Source organism: Salvia splendens, chromosome 2 (genome assembly GCF_004379255.2).
Source record: "Salvia splendens isolate huo1 chromosome 2, SspV2, whole genome shotgun sequence".
In the NCBI taxonomy this organism is placed as follows: domain Eukaryota; kingdom Viridiplantae; phylum Streptophyta; class Magnoliopsida; order Lamiales; family Lamiaceae; genus Salvia; species Salvia splendens.
Genome location: NC_056033.1, coordinates 2683442 through 2701055, shown reverse-complemented (window position 1 = coordinate 2701055; position 17614 = coordinate 2683442). Strand labels below are relative to the sequence as shown.

Below are 17614 nucleotides of genomic sequence, written 5' to 3'. Positions count from 1 at the left end.
AATTGTGTAAATTAGGTTAAAAATTAAGGTTTAATCGTGTAATATTAGGTTTTAATCGTGTAATATCAGGTTCGGGTTGTTATCGTGTCGTGTCAACCCATATTATATCGTGTCGATAACGGGTTCGTGTCGGGTGCGGGTCGTGTTCGGATTTGAAGGTAGCAGGTCGGGTTCTTGTTCGGATTTACAGTTTCCTTAACAGGTCGAGTTCAGGTTAGGCCTTATTGGGTTGGATCATTATCAGGTTGACCCGATAACGACCCAATCCGCACGATTTGCCAACCCTATTCTAACGTTCTCACCTGAAAAGTTGATGCAACACTAAATTGGTATAGGCGTGATGTATTTAGGGCCGCAATAGAAAGGGAAGGATGCCGCGATACCATCCATCATAGCATCTCCAGTGGTTCTGGACATGCAATAACCCTCTCATAGCCTTGTCATTGCCACATCATCAGCACTAAAATCCTTCTGTCACATCATCTGGATATGCAACTAGACATGCAATAGCCCTCCCATAGCCTATCCACCTCACTAATAACAATTATATAATTTAATTTACAATCGTAGCAACATAAGGAATTTAATTTACGAGACAAATACAGGAAAATTGAATAATACTATTAAAATTTTAAAAAGTACAATAGTTTTAAAAAAATACATTAATTAAAAAAAGTATAAAAATTAAAAAGTACAATAAAAAAATTACATAAAAAATCACTCCTCGTCGCCGTCCTCGCCTCCGTCGTCGCCCAGCCCTTTGTCGTCGCCGCCGCCGCCTCCGTCGCCACCAACGCCGCGGCTACCCCCGCCGGTATCCCTCTGCAACCCCTCCAATTCTGCACGCATGCTCCGGAGCAATACGCGAAGATAAGCCTTCTCCTCGGGGTCCACCGCCGTCCGGAAGTCGGCTAAAGGAAGCCCCATGGGACAGGACACCTGCAACGACATTATCGCAGACACTCACCCACGCCTTGGCCACCGCAACGTTCTCCGCGTCCGTTCACTTCCTCCGGACCCGCTATCCTCACCCGGCTGCGACGACTCGCCAACCTTCTTGGCCTTGCCCTTCTTCTTAGGGGCGCTCCGACCCCGCCCTACTCCCCGACTTTGAATGGGAGTTTCCGGAACCTCGTTAATATCAAAACCGGTGGAAAAATCAAAAGCCAGCCGGTAGACGTTTTCCCCCCCGGACGTCCCCTGCGGCGGTGGCATCATCTGCTGCGCCGGTGGCTGCATCCCGGGTGCCCACCCCGGCATCATCTGCATAGGGGGTTGCATCGGCAGTACCCCTTGCCAAGCCGGCACACTTCCCCCGGCGGCCATCGGTGGCATCATCTGCTGCCACGGGTACATGTTGTAGTACCCGGTCATCGGAGGCCAACCACCTCCCACGGGAGCCGTGAGAGTCTGAGACCCTCCCCCGGGAGTTGGGGGAGTCTGAGACGCGGTCGTCACTGGAGTACCTTCGTAGTTGTTCTCCATTTCTCGTTGTTGATCTTGTACAGAAATTAAGATAGAGAGAGTACTCGTTAAAACAAGTGGTGTGAATGAAAATGATGTCCAAAGCGCGTATAGTGTTTCGAATTTTTTTTTTAAAAAAAATAAAAATCCGGCGCCGATCTGGGGCCTACAATGGCGCCGTGAGGATCGGCGTCAGCCCAAGAATCGGCGTGGGCACGCCGATTTTGACGCCGATTTCGCCGACGCCGCTCGCAATGGTTCGGCGTCCGCGAAAAATCAGCGTGCCGGTGACGACGACGCCATTGGAGATGCTCTTATGGAGGTGCGGCAGGGATGTTTTATGGCGTGCGCTGCTTGCCGCCTATTACGGGCCCATGCCGTGCCACCAGGGTGGGGGTGGTTTCAGGGATGCGAAGGGATTTTTAATTTTATTATTCCAAATTCAAAATCCTATACTATATCTCTAGAAAATTTAGGTGTATCTTCTCAAAGGGAAAGGAACAAAATTAACAGCGCATTTGGGTTGAAGTTGAACATTACCAGGAAGAATCAAGTTTTTTTGGTTTGTTGGAAGCCTTCAAGCTCTTATATCTTCAACACATATGGTTCTTGTTTTAGCTCTCCAGGAGCGGCAGGATGTGCATATGTGATCAGGGACCAACATGGTCGCTTGGTAGAATCAATGTTTTTAGGGCATGTTGATAGTTTTACCGTTGAAATTATGGGAATTTTGATGGGGATGAAGAAGTGTGCTAGTATTGGTTTAGGTTAGGGAACGTGAGAGTCCAAACGGACAACAAACCACTGGCACAAATGTTGGATAAGGGTGAAGGGTTCCCATGGAGGAATTATGATGAGTTGTGTGAAATTTATCAAATCATGGACACATATTCATACAAGGTGGATCATATTTACCGTGAAGCGAATGCCGTTGCAGATTTCTTGGCGAAACAAGCGTCCTAGGGTCTCTCAATCGAATTCAATTGTGCTTCTATGCTCCCCTGCACTGCAAGAGGTTTGCTACGTCTCGATAGTATTTCCTACCCATACTTACGAGAAAAAAGGGCAATTGCTCCAGGGAGACCTTCCAACTCAAGATAATGGTGCAAAAATGCTCGAGTTGGTTTTTGCGTTAGAGAGCGGAGCTGGGGAAGGAGAGGTGATGGTGATGGTTAATGATAGCACAACGGTATTGAAGAGCTTCACCACTTGATTGTTGCTATGCAAATCAAGATCGTTGGTTTTAAAGAGGGAAGATTCGAAGCAAGTTGGAAATTTGTACTGCTATCATTGTATTTGAAGCTATCAATGGAAGATTTTTGAAAAAAAAAATAAAAAAAAAATATTTTGCAGAATATTTTTAACGAAAATTGTAATGTTGAATATCTTCTTCCAATTAATATAGGTTAGATACTTACAACATTAAAATACTAAATCAATGTGACAACATCAAACATTTATAAAAATGAAATAAAGCAAGACAAAGATAAAAAATAAAGTTTCCAAACACGGCCTTGGATTCAAAGCAGGTGCATGAGTGCGTCACCTAACTGCAACACAACCGACGATTAGGTACAACTGCTTCTAAGCTGAGCGCTGCATTATGAGCTGTACAATTCGGACAAAACTGCCCTCTGTCATTTCCTATTGCATTAACATTTCTGATTCAACAAAATATGGAGTACTGGTATTAGATATGCCTCTATAAAAGAAAATTGGTATGTACTATTATAATAATTGAATTAATCGGTAAAATCTAGGACTATCGATTTGTCTACTCGAAATAATCGTTACAATCTATGATCGATATTTCAGTAATGCTACTATTTTTTAATTCAATTTTGTATTGACTAGTATAGTAGTACCCCTCCGTTCACTAATAATTGTTTCATTTTATCATTTTCGTCAGTTGACTAATAAATATCTCATTTATTTTTTACTTTTTTTGCAATAGACTTCACACAACTAACTTTATTTTATTCACATTTAAGTGTAAACTAATAAATATAAAAGTAGTACACACCTTCCTCTAATATTTTAGATCCACTTTCTATTATAATACAAATTTTAAAATCTGTATCCGATCAAATTTGGCCTTATAATTATGCATGAAAGGAGTAATATATTTATTAATCAATGTCAATCATCAACCTTCAGTTTACTAATTGGGTGCATACCTCTCTGATCATTTACTTACCAATTTAATTGTGTTTCATTGGCATATGAGAAAAACAATTACCTATTCATATTCGACTATATGAAATTACCTTCAATAACATAATATTCTCGGAATGTGATGAATAATTATAAAATTCGTATGTATATCACAAGTGAATACATTCATGTACAAAACAAACAATATACTTTAAATAGTAGGAGTAGTATAAACTGGGAGTATAATTTTTCTCGTAGTCACTTTAATATTGTAAATTATTATAGTAGATGGGTAATGGTATCCCATGTACTCACTTTAACAATATTCCTTTTTTATTATTTCTTTATTAGTTATACTTCTGATTAAATGTGTTATTATGAAATATATTAGTAGTAATTTTTATTAGTAAAAATTACAAAATAATTAAAATAAATACTTAACTACAAAAAGAAATGAAAACAATGCACACTTCAATTAAAATTCCGATTAAATATGTCATTACAAAAAAAAAAAAACAAGTTCCACGATTGCATAACTTAAATAAAAAAAATTAAAGGAGTACAACATAATTTACACTTAAAAAATGAAAATTACATAATAATAAATTATTATTAAATAGGAGTATTTTTTTTATTTTTTTTACCAATGTGATTCGGTATGATTCAAGAGAAAATTCGCATACATAGCATTCTGCATTAACGTGCTTAAGGCGCTAAGTACATGCTTATCTCCATCCTTAAGCGCTGAGTTGCACATATTTTATGAAATAATATTGACTATATTTATTAGTACTTTTATTTACACTTTATTATTTTAGAATACTCCATATACTAGTAAAAATTTAAATTTAACTTAGAAATTAATTAAGAGACAAAAATATATGCTAATTAAACTGAATACATAAAATTTCAATTTTTATTTAAATTAAATTCCCGTGCTATAAATACACCATTAAATACAATTGTATTGTACACAGCTTGTAAGGGCATCGTTAACGCGTCGGGCCGGGCCGCAAATCGCGAGTCCCGGCCCGTCCTGCGCGTAAGAGGGGGGCGACTTGCGGCCGGGTCGGTCCCGGAGCCGTGTTTGCGGCCTGGTGACGGTCACGGGTCCGGCCCGGCCCTGCGTTAGTCGGAGACGGGACGTGACGGAGCTGCAATTTTTGCCAAAAATTGGAAGAGGGAGGAAGAGGGAGAAGAGAAGGAAGAGGGAGAGGGAGATGGGTGACGGAGCTCAATTTTCTGATTTCTTTTGCATTTGGAAGAGGAAGAAGAGGGAGGGGGAGAGGAAGAAGAGGGAGGAAGATGAAGAAGAGGGGCGGCAGATCCAATTTGCTAATTTTTAATTTGTTTGCATTTTTTTGCATTTTTATGTTATATTTTTTTAGTTTTTTTTGCATTTTATTGCATTTTTTATGTTATAGTTTTTAGTTTTTTTGCATTTGTAATTTTTTTATAGGATTTGTAATTTCTTTTTTCGAATGAACAATTTATTTTCTCGGTTTGAATTGTTAAACGAATTGCATTTACGAGTCAAATATGTTGAAGTTGTGAATAATGTCATTTATTAGTTGTGGCCCGGGTTGTGGCCTGTGGGGTTAGAGCAGTTGAGGCCTGAGCCGCAACTGTAGAAGAATGATGACATGGAGGGAACCTGAAGCCTGAAACCTGGCCGGGGTTATTGATGCTCTAAGTTGTACCTTGATTTCATGGTTGGTACCACACAGAATAATCGCCCTTGTAGAACCTCAACTTTATAACTTAAAGTCTACTCCATTTCTCTTGTGGTAAAAAGTTAAATAAAAAAGAACATTTTATCTCTCTCTCTCTCTGTGTTAAAATTGAAACTCTATATTCCGATCACCTACTTCAGCTCTCCTTCGTGAATGTCATAACTGTTTACGTTTTGAATTTGATTTATTGCTGCTGCGGAGGTTCCAATCTGCTCACAAGCATCTCATTTTCGGTAGGTTTGATCCTTTTTCTATTTGTGCTTATGTGTGTGTGTGTTTTTTTCGGCGTGAGCAACTGTTGCCGCAAATGTGAATTCGTTTCGCGATTGAGTATGTTGTGCGTGTGTATTTTAAATTTGTGCATAGTTCATATATATTTTGAATCTAGTATTTTTGTATGTATGGAACCTCTTCTAGTTTCTAGGGCAAGGTAAAACCAAGGGGGGATGGCCGGATGCCCTGTATTTTGATGAGTAGATCGTTTCAGCGGCAGATGAAGTCGTGAAATTTGTTTATTAATGTATTAAGTGAAAGCAGAACACTGCAATTTTGTTGCATTGCTGCTAGTTTTTACTCTAATTTCTTAAACTGCGCGTATTCTACTTAAATGTATTTATGAGTTTATATTTTTGAAGAGAAGGATGGAAATTATGTATTGTTGTAGTTTTGAGTTTAGTCAAAATTACTTAGTTCGTTCACTACCTTAAATATCTATTAAGCTTTGTAAAAATGTATCGGTTTTCTTTCTCTATTTGACCATTTATTTGTTATTTATACTTCGTTGGGACATTGTTAGGATTTTGAAAGTTGTGCTAACTTGATTCTAAATATTAGGTTGGCCGTTGGTGAATATGAATACTCAGCTTGTGGAGATTCAGCCTCGTGAACTTAAATTCAAATGTAAGTTTATTGTAATTTAGCGCGATGATTGAAATATTGGATGCATACATTGTACCCAAGTTTAGGCGTAGATGACTGTTTTTCTATTTGCAGCGTAGTATGATCATTGATATTTCTTATCAGTATCCTTGTTGTAGGTCAAGTTAGAAGTCTGATGGTTGTGTGAATTGATTGAAGAACTTGCCCCATATTTCTTATACTGAGTAAAAATTGAAGAACTTTCCACATATTTCTACTCAGATTAAGAATAAATTAAATAAGAATGTTTTGAAACCCTCAAAATCATGCCTTAGTGGTAGCATATTGGATTGTCATTTATTCATTTTGATCCATTGGTTTTATGAAGCTATGGAGAGTGCTCTCCCCTGTCCATTTCCTTTTCTGAAGCATGTATACTGTGCCACTTCCTAAAAAGCGCGATTCATACCCTTAATGATTATAGATGGTGTCATCATAATTCACACTGCATTTTGCTTTATCTCCGCATCAAGCATCTTGTGTCTGTGAAGCAGATGATCTGATTATTATAATCAACAGTTCATTTGAAAAGTTTGTTTCCAACATTTCTTCCATTCTCACTTTTGCCAGTTTGTCATCAGTATAGCTTAGTTTAGATTTACCTAAATAAATTCAACTGCTCAAATGATGGCATGCTTACTGTATTGCATTTCATTTAAACTGAAGAAAGACTGCAGAATATTGAAAAAGAATTTTATTTCATTACTATTATTTTTATATATATGAGGACATGTTTTGAGTGCAGGTAATTGCTTGTCAGAACAGCTACTTTTTTTAATTTGTTTTGCAATATCCTAAACACAACTTCGTCATCATTGTGATAACTAGATCATCATGCTGTCTTAACTAATAAAAATCTGCTTTTATCTGCTTCATCCTACAAAGTTTACAGTCTGACACTCCCATTGGTTTCTCCAGGTGAGGTGAAGAAACAGAGCACATGTTCTGTTCACCTTCTGAATGCCACTGACCAGTATGTAGCTTTCAAGGTTAAGTGGTTTCTACTACTGTACTTGTTTACTTTCTCATGAAATGTTGATATTTTGAAAAAGATGTTATGGTTAGATTGCACAATTAACCTGGTTATTCAAGTGCTTCGTGTTTCTACAAGTTGACAAATACAGGTGCAAGTTTTCCTAGCTGAAAGCTGTACACTAATTATGCAGGTTAAAACTACATCGCCAAAGAAGTACTGCGTTAGGCCTAATATCGGTATAATCAAGCCAAAGTCGAATTATGATTTCACAGGTATTTTAGTATATTTCCTTGTTTTATGTCCTTATCTCTAGTTTTATTCTGTCTTTTTTCTGGACCAAGGCAGATGATACCATAATATTTTGCTATAACTATTATAATGGCGTCTACCACATGATTCTAGCAAGGATAGTATCATCTTGTATCTTTATCACACTTATTGCACTATGCATCAATCTTGTACAGTTTAAGATATGTACCTTTCTGTCTCTTTTGTTTTTTGTTTCTGAAGTAGATATATATATGTGCATTGATTTTTTCTTTCAACAAACCCCTTTTTAGGAAAAATAAAATAAAATTGACTGATGTTTTGTATCTTATTGACGAATTACTATCAAATGGATTTGATTAATTGAGAGGAGCTTTTGAGTAATGTCTCTTGTACAGTGACCATGCAAGCCCAGAAATCGGTCCCCTCAGACATGCAATGCAAAGATAAATTCCTTATTCAGAGCACTGTGGTACCATATGGCACAAGTGAGGAAGAGATTACCTCTAGCATGGTAGAATCTCTAAAGTGAATTTTATTAGTTGCTATTACATCTTTAGCGGCTCCACACAAAATAGAAAAGGCTTTCACCTTTTTTTGTGTTTTAATATCTCTTCCTTTTCTTTTCCTTCTGACAGTTTGCTAAACAAACTCAAAAGTACATTGAAGAGACCAAGCTCAGGGTTGTTCTTACTAGTGCGCCGAGTTCTCCAGAAAAGCAAAAAGCTACAGTACTTTCACAGCAAGAGCCCTCTAATGAGTTTTTTATGCCGAAAGATCACTATTCACCTGATTTTATGCCTGTTAATGGAGTTGCCAAGCAAGAATCACATTATGAGCCTCCAATTCCAAAAGAAGACCATTCACCTGTTTTGCTGCCTGTTAAAGGAATTAACAAGCAAGAACCACAGTATGAGCCTCCAATTCCAAAAGATACTTTGCAGAATGTAGTTGCGGATTCCCTTCTTCCTGACCTGGTGAGAACTCTTAAGCCACTTCATTATGTTTGGATGATAGATCGAATGGTTCAGGAAACTGTCATTTTCAACCCACAAAAATTTGATAAAAAAACCTACTATGTTGTTTTGGTACAAAGCTTTCATCTGCCTTATATTCCCCATCTGCATCTTATCTGAATTTGGTTTGCACCACTTATTTTATCCTCGGGGGTTCTACTTTTGTGGGCCTTATTTAATTTGATAATGAAATCATCTTTTACTGGGTGAAGCCACAAACCAAGCCAGTAAAGGCAGTCGATTTTGTCAAAAACATGGAAGACTCTAGAACGGTAAAAGTCATGGACAGTGAGAAGCCAATTCCTGCCAAGGATGATAACTCAAAGCAAGTGGAAGATCTAGAAGAGGTGAAATTGAAGCTTACGGAAGAGATCAAAGAATTGAGATCAACAATCAGTGCCATGGACTCGAAGCTGATTGAGGTCAGTTTTGCATCAATCAATATTGTGATTCAGGAAAGGGGATGCATTTTAAAAACTGCATATTGTTCACCTGAAGCAGTAGATACCGGACAAAGTTTGTTTTTGTTTCACTATAATTCAGATGAAAGTCGGAATATATAGTTCAATCCTTCATATTATTTCACACTAGGAAGTTTCACTAATCATGCGGGATGATAATGTTCATTATTCCAATGGGTTTCCCTAAATAACCGGCTTTCTTTTCAGGCAGAGTACACTATTGAGAAGCTAAAGGTAGAAAAGAGCAACACCATCCGTGAAAAGGAAACTTTGAAGCAAGATCTGGTGAGTCAATTTCGAAGCAGCTATAGTACAAAACATCATTTCCATTTCCTCTTCCGCCCACCTTGTCCGAGTGCTTAGATCCCTCCATCAGTCTGATTGATGCCTTTTTTCTTTTCAGGCAATGTCGAATCCAAAGAGTGTTGTGAGAAAAGTCCAAGTTGGGTTCCCCCCATTGTTCGTCTGCATGGTCGCTCTCATCAGTTTGATAATCGGGAGTATGTTTCGAGGTTAGTGCAGAGAACGTCGCTGGATTTTGTTTTAACAATAGGACAGATCTGGTGGCTGGTTTTTTAACAAGCCACCACCGTGTACTATGCTTGTCGATAGCTTCACTTGAAACCTATGATCCATCTAAGTGTGTGAAAAGAACTGATTATATCAAATAAATAAGAAATATTCTAGGATTTTTAGTTTTCAGTAATAAACTAAACATGTGGTTTGTTTAAAGAAGTTTGGTTTATTTTCCAGCCTTGCGTTGGTTTATTATTACGAAGAAATGTTACATCAAGTTCCTTATATGATCACTGTTCTCGTTTACATCTGTGCTGCCATTAGTTTTTTTTTTGTTTTATTCATTTTATTTAGTTTTAATATCTTTAAAATTATTATTGATGTCATTAGTTTTATAAATATCATGAAAATCAAACTTAAATTTCAATTTTGTCCTTATTTTTAAATTAAAACGAAAATGAGCTTTGATTCTTTTGTAATTTGTAAAATGAATAAAATCAATAATTTTTATTATTGGTGCTCAACATAATTTATGTTTCTCAATTATTACGTTATTATCGTGTCTTTGATATCGGCGTCATTGATATCGGCATTCGCTGCATATCATACTCCCTCCATCTCATAAAATATGTTACACGTGTTAGATAAGCTGAGATTTTAGTAGGTTTTGTTTTGTGGGTTAAGTGGAAAAAAGAAATAAATTTCATATTAACGTGAAAGCAATCTTTTTTTTAAAAATGGAAATGTGACATTTTTATTTGGACAAACTAAAAAAAATTGAAACATCCTTTTTTTAGTAATTACTAAGGTATCCATCGGCGGACCCAGTAATTATTCCCCTGACCATTTGATTAAGGATTAAAAGTTGTCTCATATCTAAAGGTAGGGATCGGTCCCCTGGCCATTTAATTAAGGATGAACGAGTCACATGGGTCATATCATTTTATTAGTAGTATAAAACTTTGTTCTCTATCTCTGCTCTCATTCTTTCTATACTTTTGTCTTCTATTTACTTTAATCTTTAAATATTCAATTGCTTAAATTTCGGTGTCCAAAATTAACGCGTCAACTAACTGATCAGAGAGTATTATACTCCCTCCGTCCCATGTTTCTTGCCCTTTCATTTTAGGCCGTAAATTTAGAATTAATTTTTTAGTGTAATTAAATTAGAATTTGAAATATAACAAGGCATCACTTAATAAATGACCTTTTAACTTAAGCTAACATATTAATTACATATATTAATTCTAACTTCAACTAGAAATAGTGTAAATAGATTGAGACGAGTCAGAAATGAAATAGTGCAAGTAACATGAGATTGAGAGAGTACTATATTTATGTTTTTATTGGAAACACACAGAATAATGGACAGTTGTAAAGAAAACAGGATAAAGAATACTGCGTCAAATGGCAAAAAATCCGAGCACAATTTCAAAGACAAACTGGAGAGGTTGAAATCCACACACAAACGGAGTGATGACATGTTGACATCGGAAACTTACTATACATGTCATAATTATATAACCATATACAGAGGAAGAAGAACTTTTACCCTATATATATAAATCACCTGTTGCTCTCACAAAAAACAATAAATCCACACCGGCGTGGGGTTTCACCTCCGCCCAACCGCGCTCTTCCGGTCGACTACTGACCGACAGAATATCACCACCACGAAACGAATCCTGCAGCCTCTACTAATCTTTCGAAACGCCCCCACCGTGACGTGCAAACGGATAAATAGAAACAGCAGCAAACTAGATTTTACAAAACCAGAGGGCCCAAAATTGAGTCAGTAGACTGGTAAAACTGGTGCAAGAGCTTTAGTTTTTGGCTTCTCCGGGCAGATGCATGCTTTGTTCTGTTGGCGAGCCCGGGATGAAAGGAACGAAACCACGGCCGCCGAAAACAGGACGCATGAATGCGTCGTCGAATTTTCTCCAGTAGTAATGGACTGTGCGAGTAGGCCTTGTCAGCAGCATCCGTAAACTGCTCGGACGACCAATGCCCTGGCCACCGTCGGAAACTTGTCCGTTGCTGCTAAATAGTTCGGCTACGGAGTCCTGACATTCACCAAGAAGTGGCACTGTGAAGGAATTTGGCGTGAGTGGATCTGCAGAGACCATTCTGTTTAGCTCTTCCGATGAAGGCAGCAAGAACCTCACAAGAGGTTTTGTGATCAGGCCAAATACCTGCAAGGACACAGGACATCATCCCACTTAGCATGCCCCTGTTTGATGGAATACGAAGGAAATTGAACAAATGCGAGCTATTGTAATGAAGGGTTGAATATTCATCATGCTCAATCGCTATGTACGATTAAGAGTGATAGATATTTATGATATCTGCTTCAAAAATCTAATGCCCTTTTAGAATTGAGAAGAAGGACCGGTGTCTATAATCAAATGTGTGATTTTGTGATACGATTGGACTAAAATACCATAATTTCACCCACCTAGCATAATTTATAGTGTGTGTTTTCATAATTTAATACAATAAACCAAACACATATAATATATTGATACCTCATATGACAAAAGACTCCTAATTACATACTAATATACACTCTTAACACATTGTCAAGACAACCACCCTTGACGTGTAAGTTGGCAATTGAAACTAAAAATATAACATATAACTGTCCCACATCGGTGTCAAGATAAAACTGAAACTAGTATATAAGTCTCATGGGCCCCTCCTCCTATCACCAATTGGTTTTAGGATGGAACCCACGGATTTCTATCAGTGTAAATATCTATTACTAATAAAAAAAATGTCCATTCGTACAGATTTTGATGCATCCATTTATTTTATACACTAGCTTTTAAGGACAATTTGGTAATTTAACACATACGTTTAGGTGTTACTTATTTCGGTTTAATGCTAAGTTCCCTTTTGTATCTAAAGTTCTTCAGTTTTATGATAAATTTTATCTACTATCACACCATTTAGTTAGTTTCTGAACATAGTAAAAGACGTACCACCGTGCTGAAGAGGACAACTGTTATTGTACTGGTGATCATGATAGCATTTCCACGTTCCGTGGTATGGCCAGATCGAGTAAACTGCAGGAGCAAAAGTAATGAGTCAGGATATTCCATCACAGGCAATGCATAATCACCACCACCATCCTATACTATAACTTGACAGCCTAAGATGCAATAGAAAAGCTAAGGTAACATGTTAGTCCCCGAGCACCTTCGAAACTATATCCCCCACCCAATCCCTGCCCATTCAGCATGAAGAAAGAGATGAGATTTCACCTGGTTGTAAGCAAGAGCCATAGAAACTGCACCTCGCATAAGACCAGACCACCATATTGTGATCTGCAAATAGGAGAAAAGTGTAAGCAAGCTCAACGCAGGTTACAGAGATGTTGATGCAGGGTCAGAGAGTCATACTTGCTCATTAAAACTAATCTTCTCATGTGGGATTTTCTTGGTCAGGTTGGACAAAAATGACAAAGGAAATACAAAGGCAGCCCTACCCACCAAAACCAATCCCAGTAGAGCCGCACTGACAGAGATCGATGTTTTTGGCCTGACATTGAAAGACATGCGATATAAGAAAATTCCTAATAGAACGGAAGTATAGATGTAACTCCATAGACGAGGAATAGTGCGTCTGTGAGTATGCCACTTGCGCAGTCACCATACCTGTCACTAACAAATCTCCATTTCTCAATGTCGAGAGCATCCATGCCGACATAAAGGAATATAAAGATCTCGGCCACAAAAGATAATGTCGCAAAGGTATGCCTGCATTGTGGATAAATCATTACTTACAATTAAAATGGAAGCAGCTATAACCGGTACTAGTTTCAATGGTGTTAAAATGAAAGGCATTTCATACTTGGTGGTGATCCTTGAGTTCTCTGTGACATTATGCCAGGTATAGTGCGACATCACAATCCCACAGAAGAAAACAGTGAGGATACCGCTTAGATTTGTTAACTGCATGAAACCACAGGTAAGTTCACTCCGGCTAAAAGGTTTAGTCACAAAAGGTGAATCCAAAGTTAAAAAAGCATCTGGCAGATTGTTCAGAAACTTACTTCAGCCAACATGTATGAAAGGTAAGCCATGAGCATCATAATAGCAACCTCACGATCAGTGGAATGCCTGCAGTGGATTGAAGAGCACCCAGATTAGATAGACAAATTGTAAGGTACAATAAATTTGTTCATCTTAATGTTTATATTCATGCTTGTATTATAAAATTAATATAACCAAATATTATGGAGAATGGTTTGGTTACTTCATACGGCAATCCATCGTGATATGGCAACACATTTAGGGAAAGGGGCAAGTATGATAACATCAGAACTCTTTACAAACATTATTTCTTAATGGCATTTCACTTTAAATGCGATTTCTTCAAAACTGAGAACATAAAAGCGTCACCAACCTTCCAAAATAGAGCTTTTTTATGATATATGCACTGAGCAGTCCAGTCTGAAGCAAAAGATAAGTATTCATCAATGAAAAATGGAGAGTGAAGAATGATCATTCCTCTGGAGAGATAGAGAGACAAGAAGAGAGACTTACCCCGACTCCTAGAGCAGTGCTCGAAATAAACAAATAAAAGAAGGTTCCAACCAGCTGCAGAGCTATACTGGTGTTGATATTAGAAAGGTCAAAGTTCTGGACTGCATTGAAAAGCACTACAGATGTTGCATCATTTACAACACCTTCTCCAAATACAAGACTGTACAGCAATGGAGTCTCGTCTTGATTTAGCACCTGCATAAGTAGACATATTGCTTCATACAAGAAAAAAATATTCAGCACATAGCTGAGTCAGTCAATAGTTAAAAGGAATTCAAAATGTACCTGCAATGTGCACACTGAATCTGTTGCGGCAAAAATTGCTCCAATTGCTGGATAGAATCAAAAAGAATTTAAGGAGACATAATACATGTCATGTTGTAGCCGTGTGTGCATGTGTATGTGTGTGGTGTGACAGTGTGAGTGTGTGTCTCTCTGAGATAGATAGATAGAGAGAGAGAGAGAGAGAGAGACCTATGTAGTCTCCAATTGCAAGACCAATATCCATTTTCCCCAATATGGCAATAGCACCTGCACATAGTAGAAGATTACATATCATAGCCTGAACAGTTGCAAAAAAACTATTCTTCTACTTCCACTCTATTAAAAATGTTCCCACCCATGGCGATAGTTTAGCTGATTGTAACAATATAAAACATGAAGGTCCCCAAGAATGGAGATCAATTTTGGAACATGGTGGATCCTAGAAACAGTATCAAATGTTTCTGCCAGCTCTTTATATGGTGAACTATATATATGCATGTATTATGTATATTTAATTTACCTATACAGGGGTTTGGTGTGTCCCTACTTATTTAAATGGAACAAAGGGTGAAACTCGTGCGAAATTGAAGTGAAAACATATGGTTGACATAATGGAAGTGTAATGTAGAGAAACAAGCTTCTACCACAAAATTGGCTGGTCCGTTACTTTCTCAAGTACATTTGATAATTTTATTGTAAAAAACGCTTCAGTCTGTTTACATAGTATATGTACGCACATATAAATTCATGTATGAACAAAGAAAAACTACATATAAAGAAAAACGTTACGTGGAGCATACATGAAACAGCCCAAGAGTCCCTTCCCCTTAAGTTCAGATAGTAAAAATAGAAAAGATGAAGTGGTAGTGCTATAATGAACATGATGTTGCTGAATGATAAGAGTCCATATTTTATTAGGTCACATAAACATAAGAAAATTGGGCATACCTAATGATATGATGACAAATGATATCAAGGTACCAAGTACCCCAAACATCACTATGGTCATGAAATTGCGAAAGAATTGTTTCTTTTTAACCTGAAACCTGAAAAACAAGAAAAAGAGAACTCAAAACCCACCATATTGAAAAACTTGCAGCAATAAACCAAACAGACATATTTGATGCCACTTAGCATGTTCTGTTGTCTTCTCAGAATTTTAATATGCACTTATGCAGGGGAAAACAAGACTGAGAAGGATGAATATCCACTTAGTATATTGCCCCAATATCTAAACACTTCACCCATAACATTTAAGACCAACAACATAGGAGTATAAAACAGATATAAGCATTTATATTTTAATGAATATGTACAAGCAATCAGGACCATGGAAGTGGTAACATATTCAACTTACCCAGCGTTAAAGATGATTGGAGGAAGCAGATAAATGAAAAAAAGATCCTCATTGAACACCAGGAGATGTGAGCTCGTCCCACTACTAATAAGCAGAATTATAACTCCAGTCGCTACACCCTTTCATTCAGAAACAACTCTAATCACTTAAACTAGAAAAGTAATCAAAGTGAACAAAATAAATACTCCAACCTAAAGATGACCAACAGCAAATGCAAGCACTACACAGAAACACTAGAAAAAGATACTTACAATTATGAGGGCAGTGATAGATTCATTCATCCAACGATTTTCTTCCAATAGATGACCAATCACAATACATGCACATAGGAGTGTTACAAACAAGGTTATCGACACCACTGAGGCGTGATCAGAGGTTCCCAAATTATTCATTGTCCCTAACATCGCTTTTGGGTCAAAACTCATGCTATCCATCATTCAGACTAAGCAGAAAATGTTGTGTTTCTGAGAAGATGTATTAAATATCCTTAACTTAGCTTAAATCTAAATCTGATCCCCACACGATCAATTACACCTGCAACGCAAGAGAAGAATTCACGTTATTATTTTATTCGACCAACAGAAGCCTACAATTTATTGTACATGCATTTCCATACTGATTCTTGAAACTTGTGCCTGCGTAAACATTTGGTTATGCACACAAATACACAAAAACATAAGTTGTAATTTTATCAAACATGCCCCAAGGTTAACAATTTCTACACATTTACTTCAAAAATAGTACTCAGTCACATGAATAAACTTCAATAGATAAACAAGCACTATGTACATCAAACAGATTGACAATGGAAAAAGCACGTAAATTACCTTAACCAAGACACCACATTAAACAGATGCATTTGATAAGTCCGTCACTTTATAGATAGCAACTTTCTCAAGATAGCATATTCAATAAATTTACCGAAAGATTCACGAAATCATGTACGGTATTTCTTACCAGTTCCATCCATATTTCAGTCTATTGTTTGCCAAATCAGTCTTTGCCTCTTTTCAGAAGTTTTCTATTTATATACGTATTACAGTATATTTTTCAGAAGCTCAATTGTATTCAATTTTTAAAATAACTCCTAAAACGAATTTATTGAGCTCTAGACTACTGCAAATAGAATATCTGTTATCAACAAATACAGAACGAAGTCAAAAATCAGTCTGCAGTTACTTATGAATCAAAATCAATCACGTGTAGCTAAGTTTCCTCAAGCGATTTTAGAAACAGAACAATTCGCGGCAGCTCAAAATTACTCGCGAAGAATTTTGCAACCTGAACTTCGAACTAGATCTCAGCGATCGAACTCCAAATGTAAACTATTTAACCAATGGAAAATTGCTTTCCCTACCCCCTCACCACACAGAACTCACACAATGGAAAAAAAATCCAAGTCAACTTACTTCCAGCCGCTGAGCTTCAATTTGAACCCCGCGCTCTTTCTTCAGCTCGCTAAATTGAAAATTTTACAGCAAAAGTTGCATCACGGATTGAAGATTTCAAGGTGTCTCCAACAGTATCACGAATTTGAAAACTGCGTTGAACTATATCCACCAGAATTCACGGAATCAGCGCTTATAAAAGCAAAATTGTGGAGATAGAGAGAGAGGATGTGACACTGCGTGTGGTGTGTGAGAGAGAATGAGAGGAAATCGACAGAAAAACGGAGGGTCCATGAGATGAATATATACTGTATGTGTATATACGTGCAGCTCAGCTTGTGAAGGAGATCATCATTTCACTCTGAACTAATTATATTTATTTGGAAAAGTAAATGAAGAACGTGGAGCGGTGATCGACCGTTGATTGAGCCGACCGGCGGTAGGGAATGATCGCAGCCGTTCAAAAATAATTAATTATTCTGTTTTATTGTATTTCGTTATTTCTGTTTTAAATAACGTTTTGATATATTGCATTTAATGTATGAATGTACAT

At 37.3% G+C, this 17614-nt stretch overlaps 2 protein-coding genes across 2 annotated transcripts; one reads left to right on the top strand and one right to left on the bottom strand.

Moving 5' to 3' along the window:
- Positions 1-5397: 5397 nt before the first annotated feature.
- On the top strand, positions 5398-9790 carry LOC121759385 (vesicle-associated protein 2-2-like). The gene is made up of 9 exons (XM_042154949.1): positions 5398-5584; positions 6186-6251; positions 7188-7258; positions 7436-7517; positions 7911-8026; positions 8151-8489; positions 8741-8950; positions 9197-9274; positions 9393-9790. Exons 2-9 carry the CDS (start codon positions 6203-6205, stop codon positions 9504-9506), a joined length of 1059 nt encoding a protein of 352 aa, XP_042010883.1. The 5' UTR covers positions 5398-5584; positions 6186-6202; the 3' UTR covers positions 9507-9790.
- A 1093-nt stretch (positions 9791-10883) lies between these two features.
- On the bottom strand, positions 10884-17381 carry LOC121783303 (sodium/hydrogen exchanger 1-like). The gene is made up of 15 exons (XM_042181336.1): positions 17083-17381; positions 15925-16207; positions 15674-15792; positions 15265-15362; positions 14527-14583; positions 14338-14384; positions 14053-14247; positions 13913-13959; positions 13560-13626; positions 13358-13458; positions 13162-13263; positions 12907-13045; positions 12769-12831; positions 12487-12570; positions 10884-11697 (listed from the first exon to the last, which is right to left on the bottom strand). Exons 2-15 carry the CDS (start codon positions 16108-16110, stop codon positions 11329-11331), a joined length of 1674 nt encoding a protein of 557 aa, XP_042037270.1. The 5' UTR covers positions 16111-16207; positions 17083-17381; the 3' UTR covers positions 10884-11328.
- Positions 17382-17614: the final 233 nt, after the last annotated feature.

Coding starts and splice junctions, on each gene's coding strand:
- LOC121759385 (XM_042154949.1), top strand. CDS start 6,203: ATGAATACTCAGCTTGTGGAGATTCAGCCTCGTGAACTTAAATTCAAA. Junction 7,259..7,435: donor ACCAGTATGTAGCTTTCAAG/GTTAAGTGGTTT, acceptor CTAATTATGCAG/GTTAAAACTACATCGCCAAA. Junction 7,518..7,910: donor GTCGAATTATGATTTCACAG/GTATTTTAGTAT, acceptor TCTCTTGTACAG/TGACCATGCAAGCCCAGAAA.
- LOC121783303 (XM_042181336.1), bottom strand. CDS start 16,110: ATGATGGATAGCATGAGTTTTGACCCAAAAGCGATGTTAGGGACAATG. Junction 14,385..14,526: donor TGCAATTGGAGACTACATAG/GTCTCTCTCTCT, acceptor GATTCTATCCAG/CAATTGGAGCAATTTTTGCC. Junction 11,698..12,486: donor TTGTCCTCTTCAGCACGGTG/GTACGTCTTTTA, acceptor GTGTCCTTGCAG/GTATTTGGCCTGATCACAAA.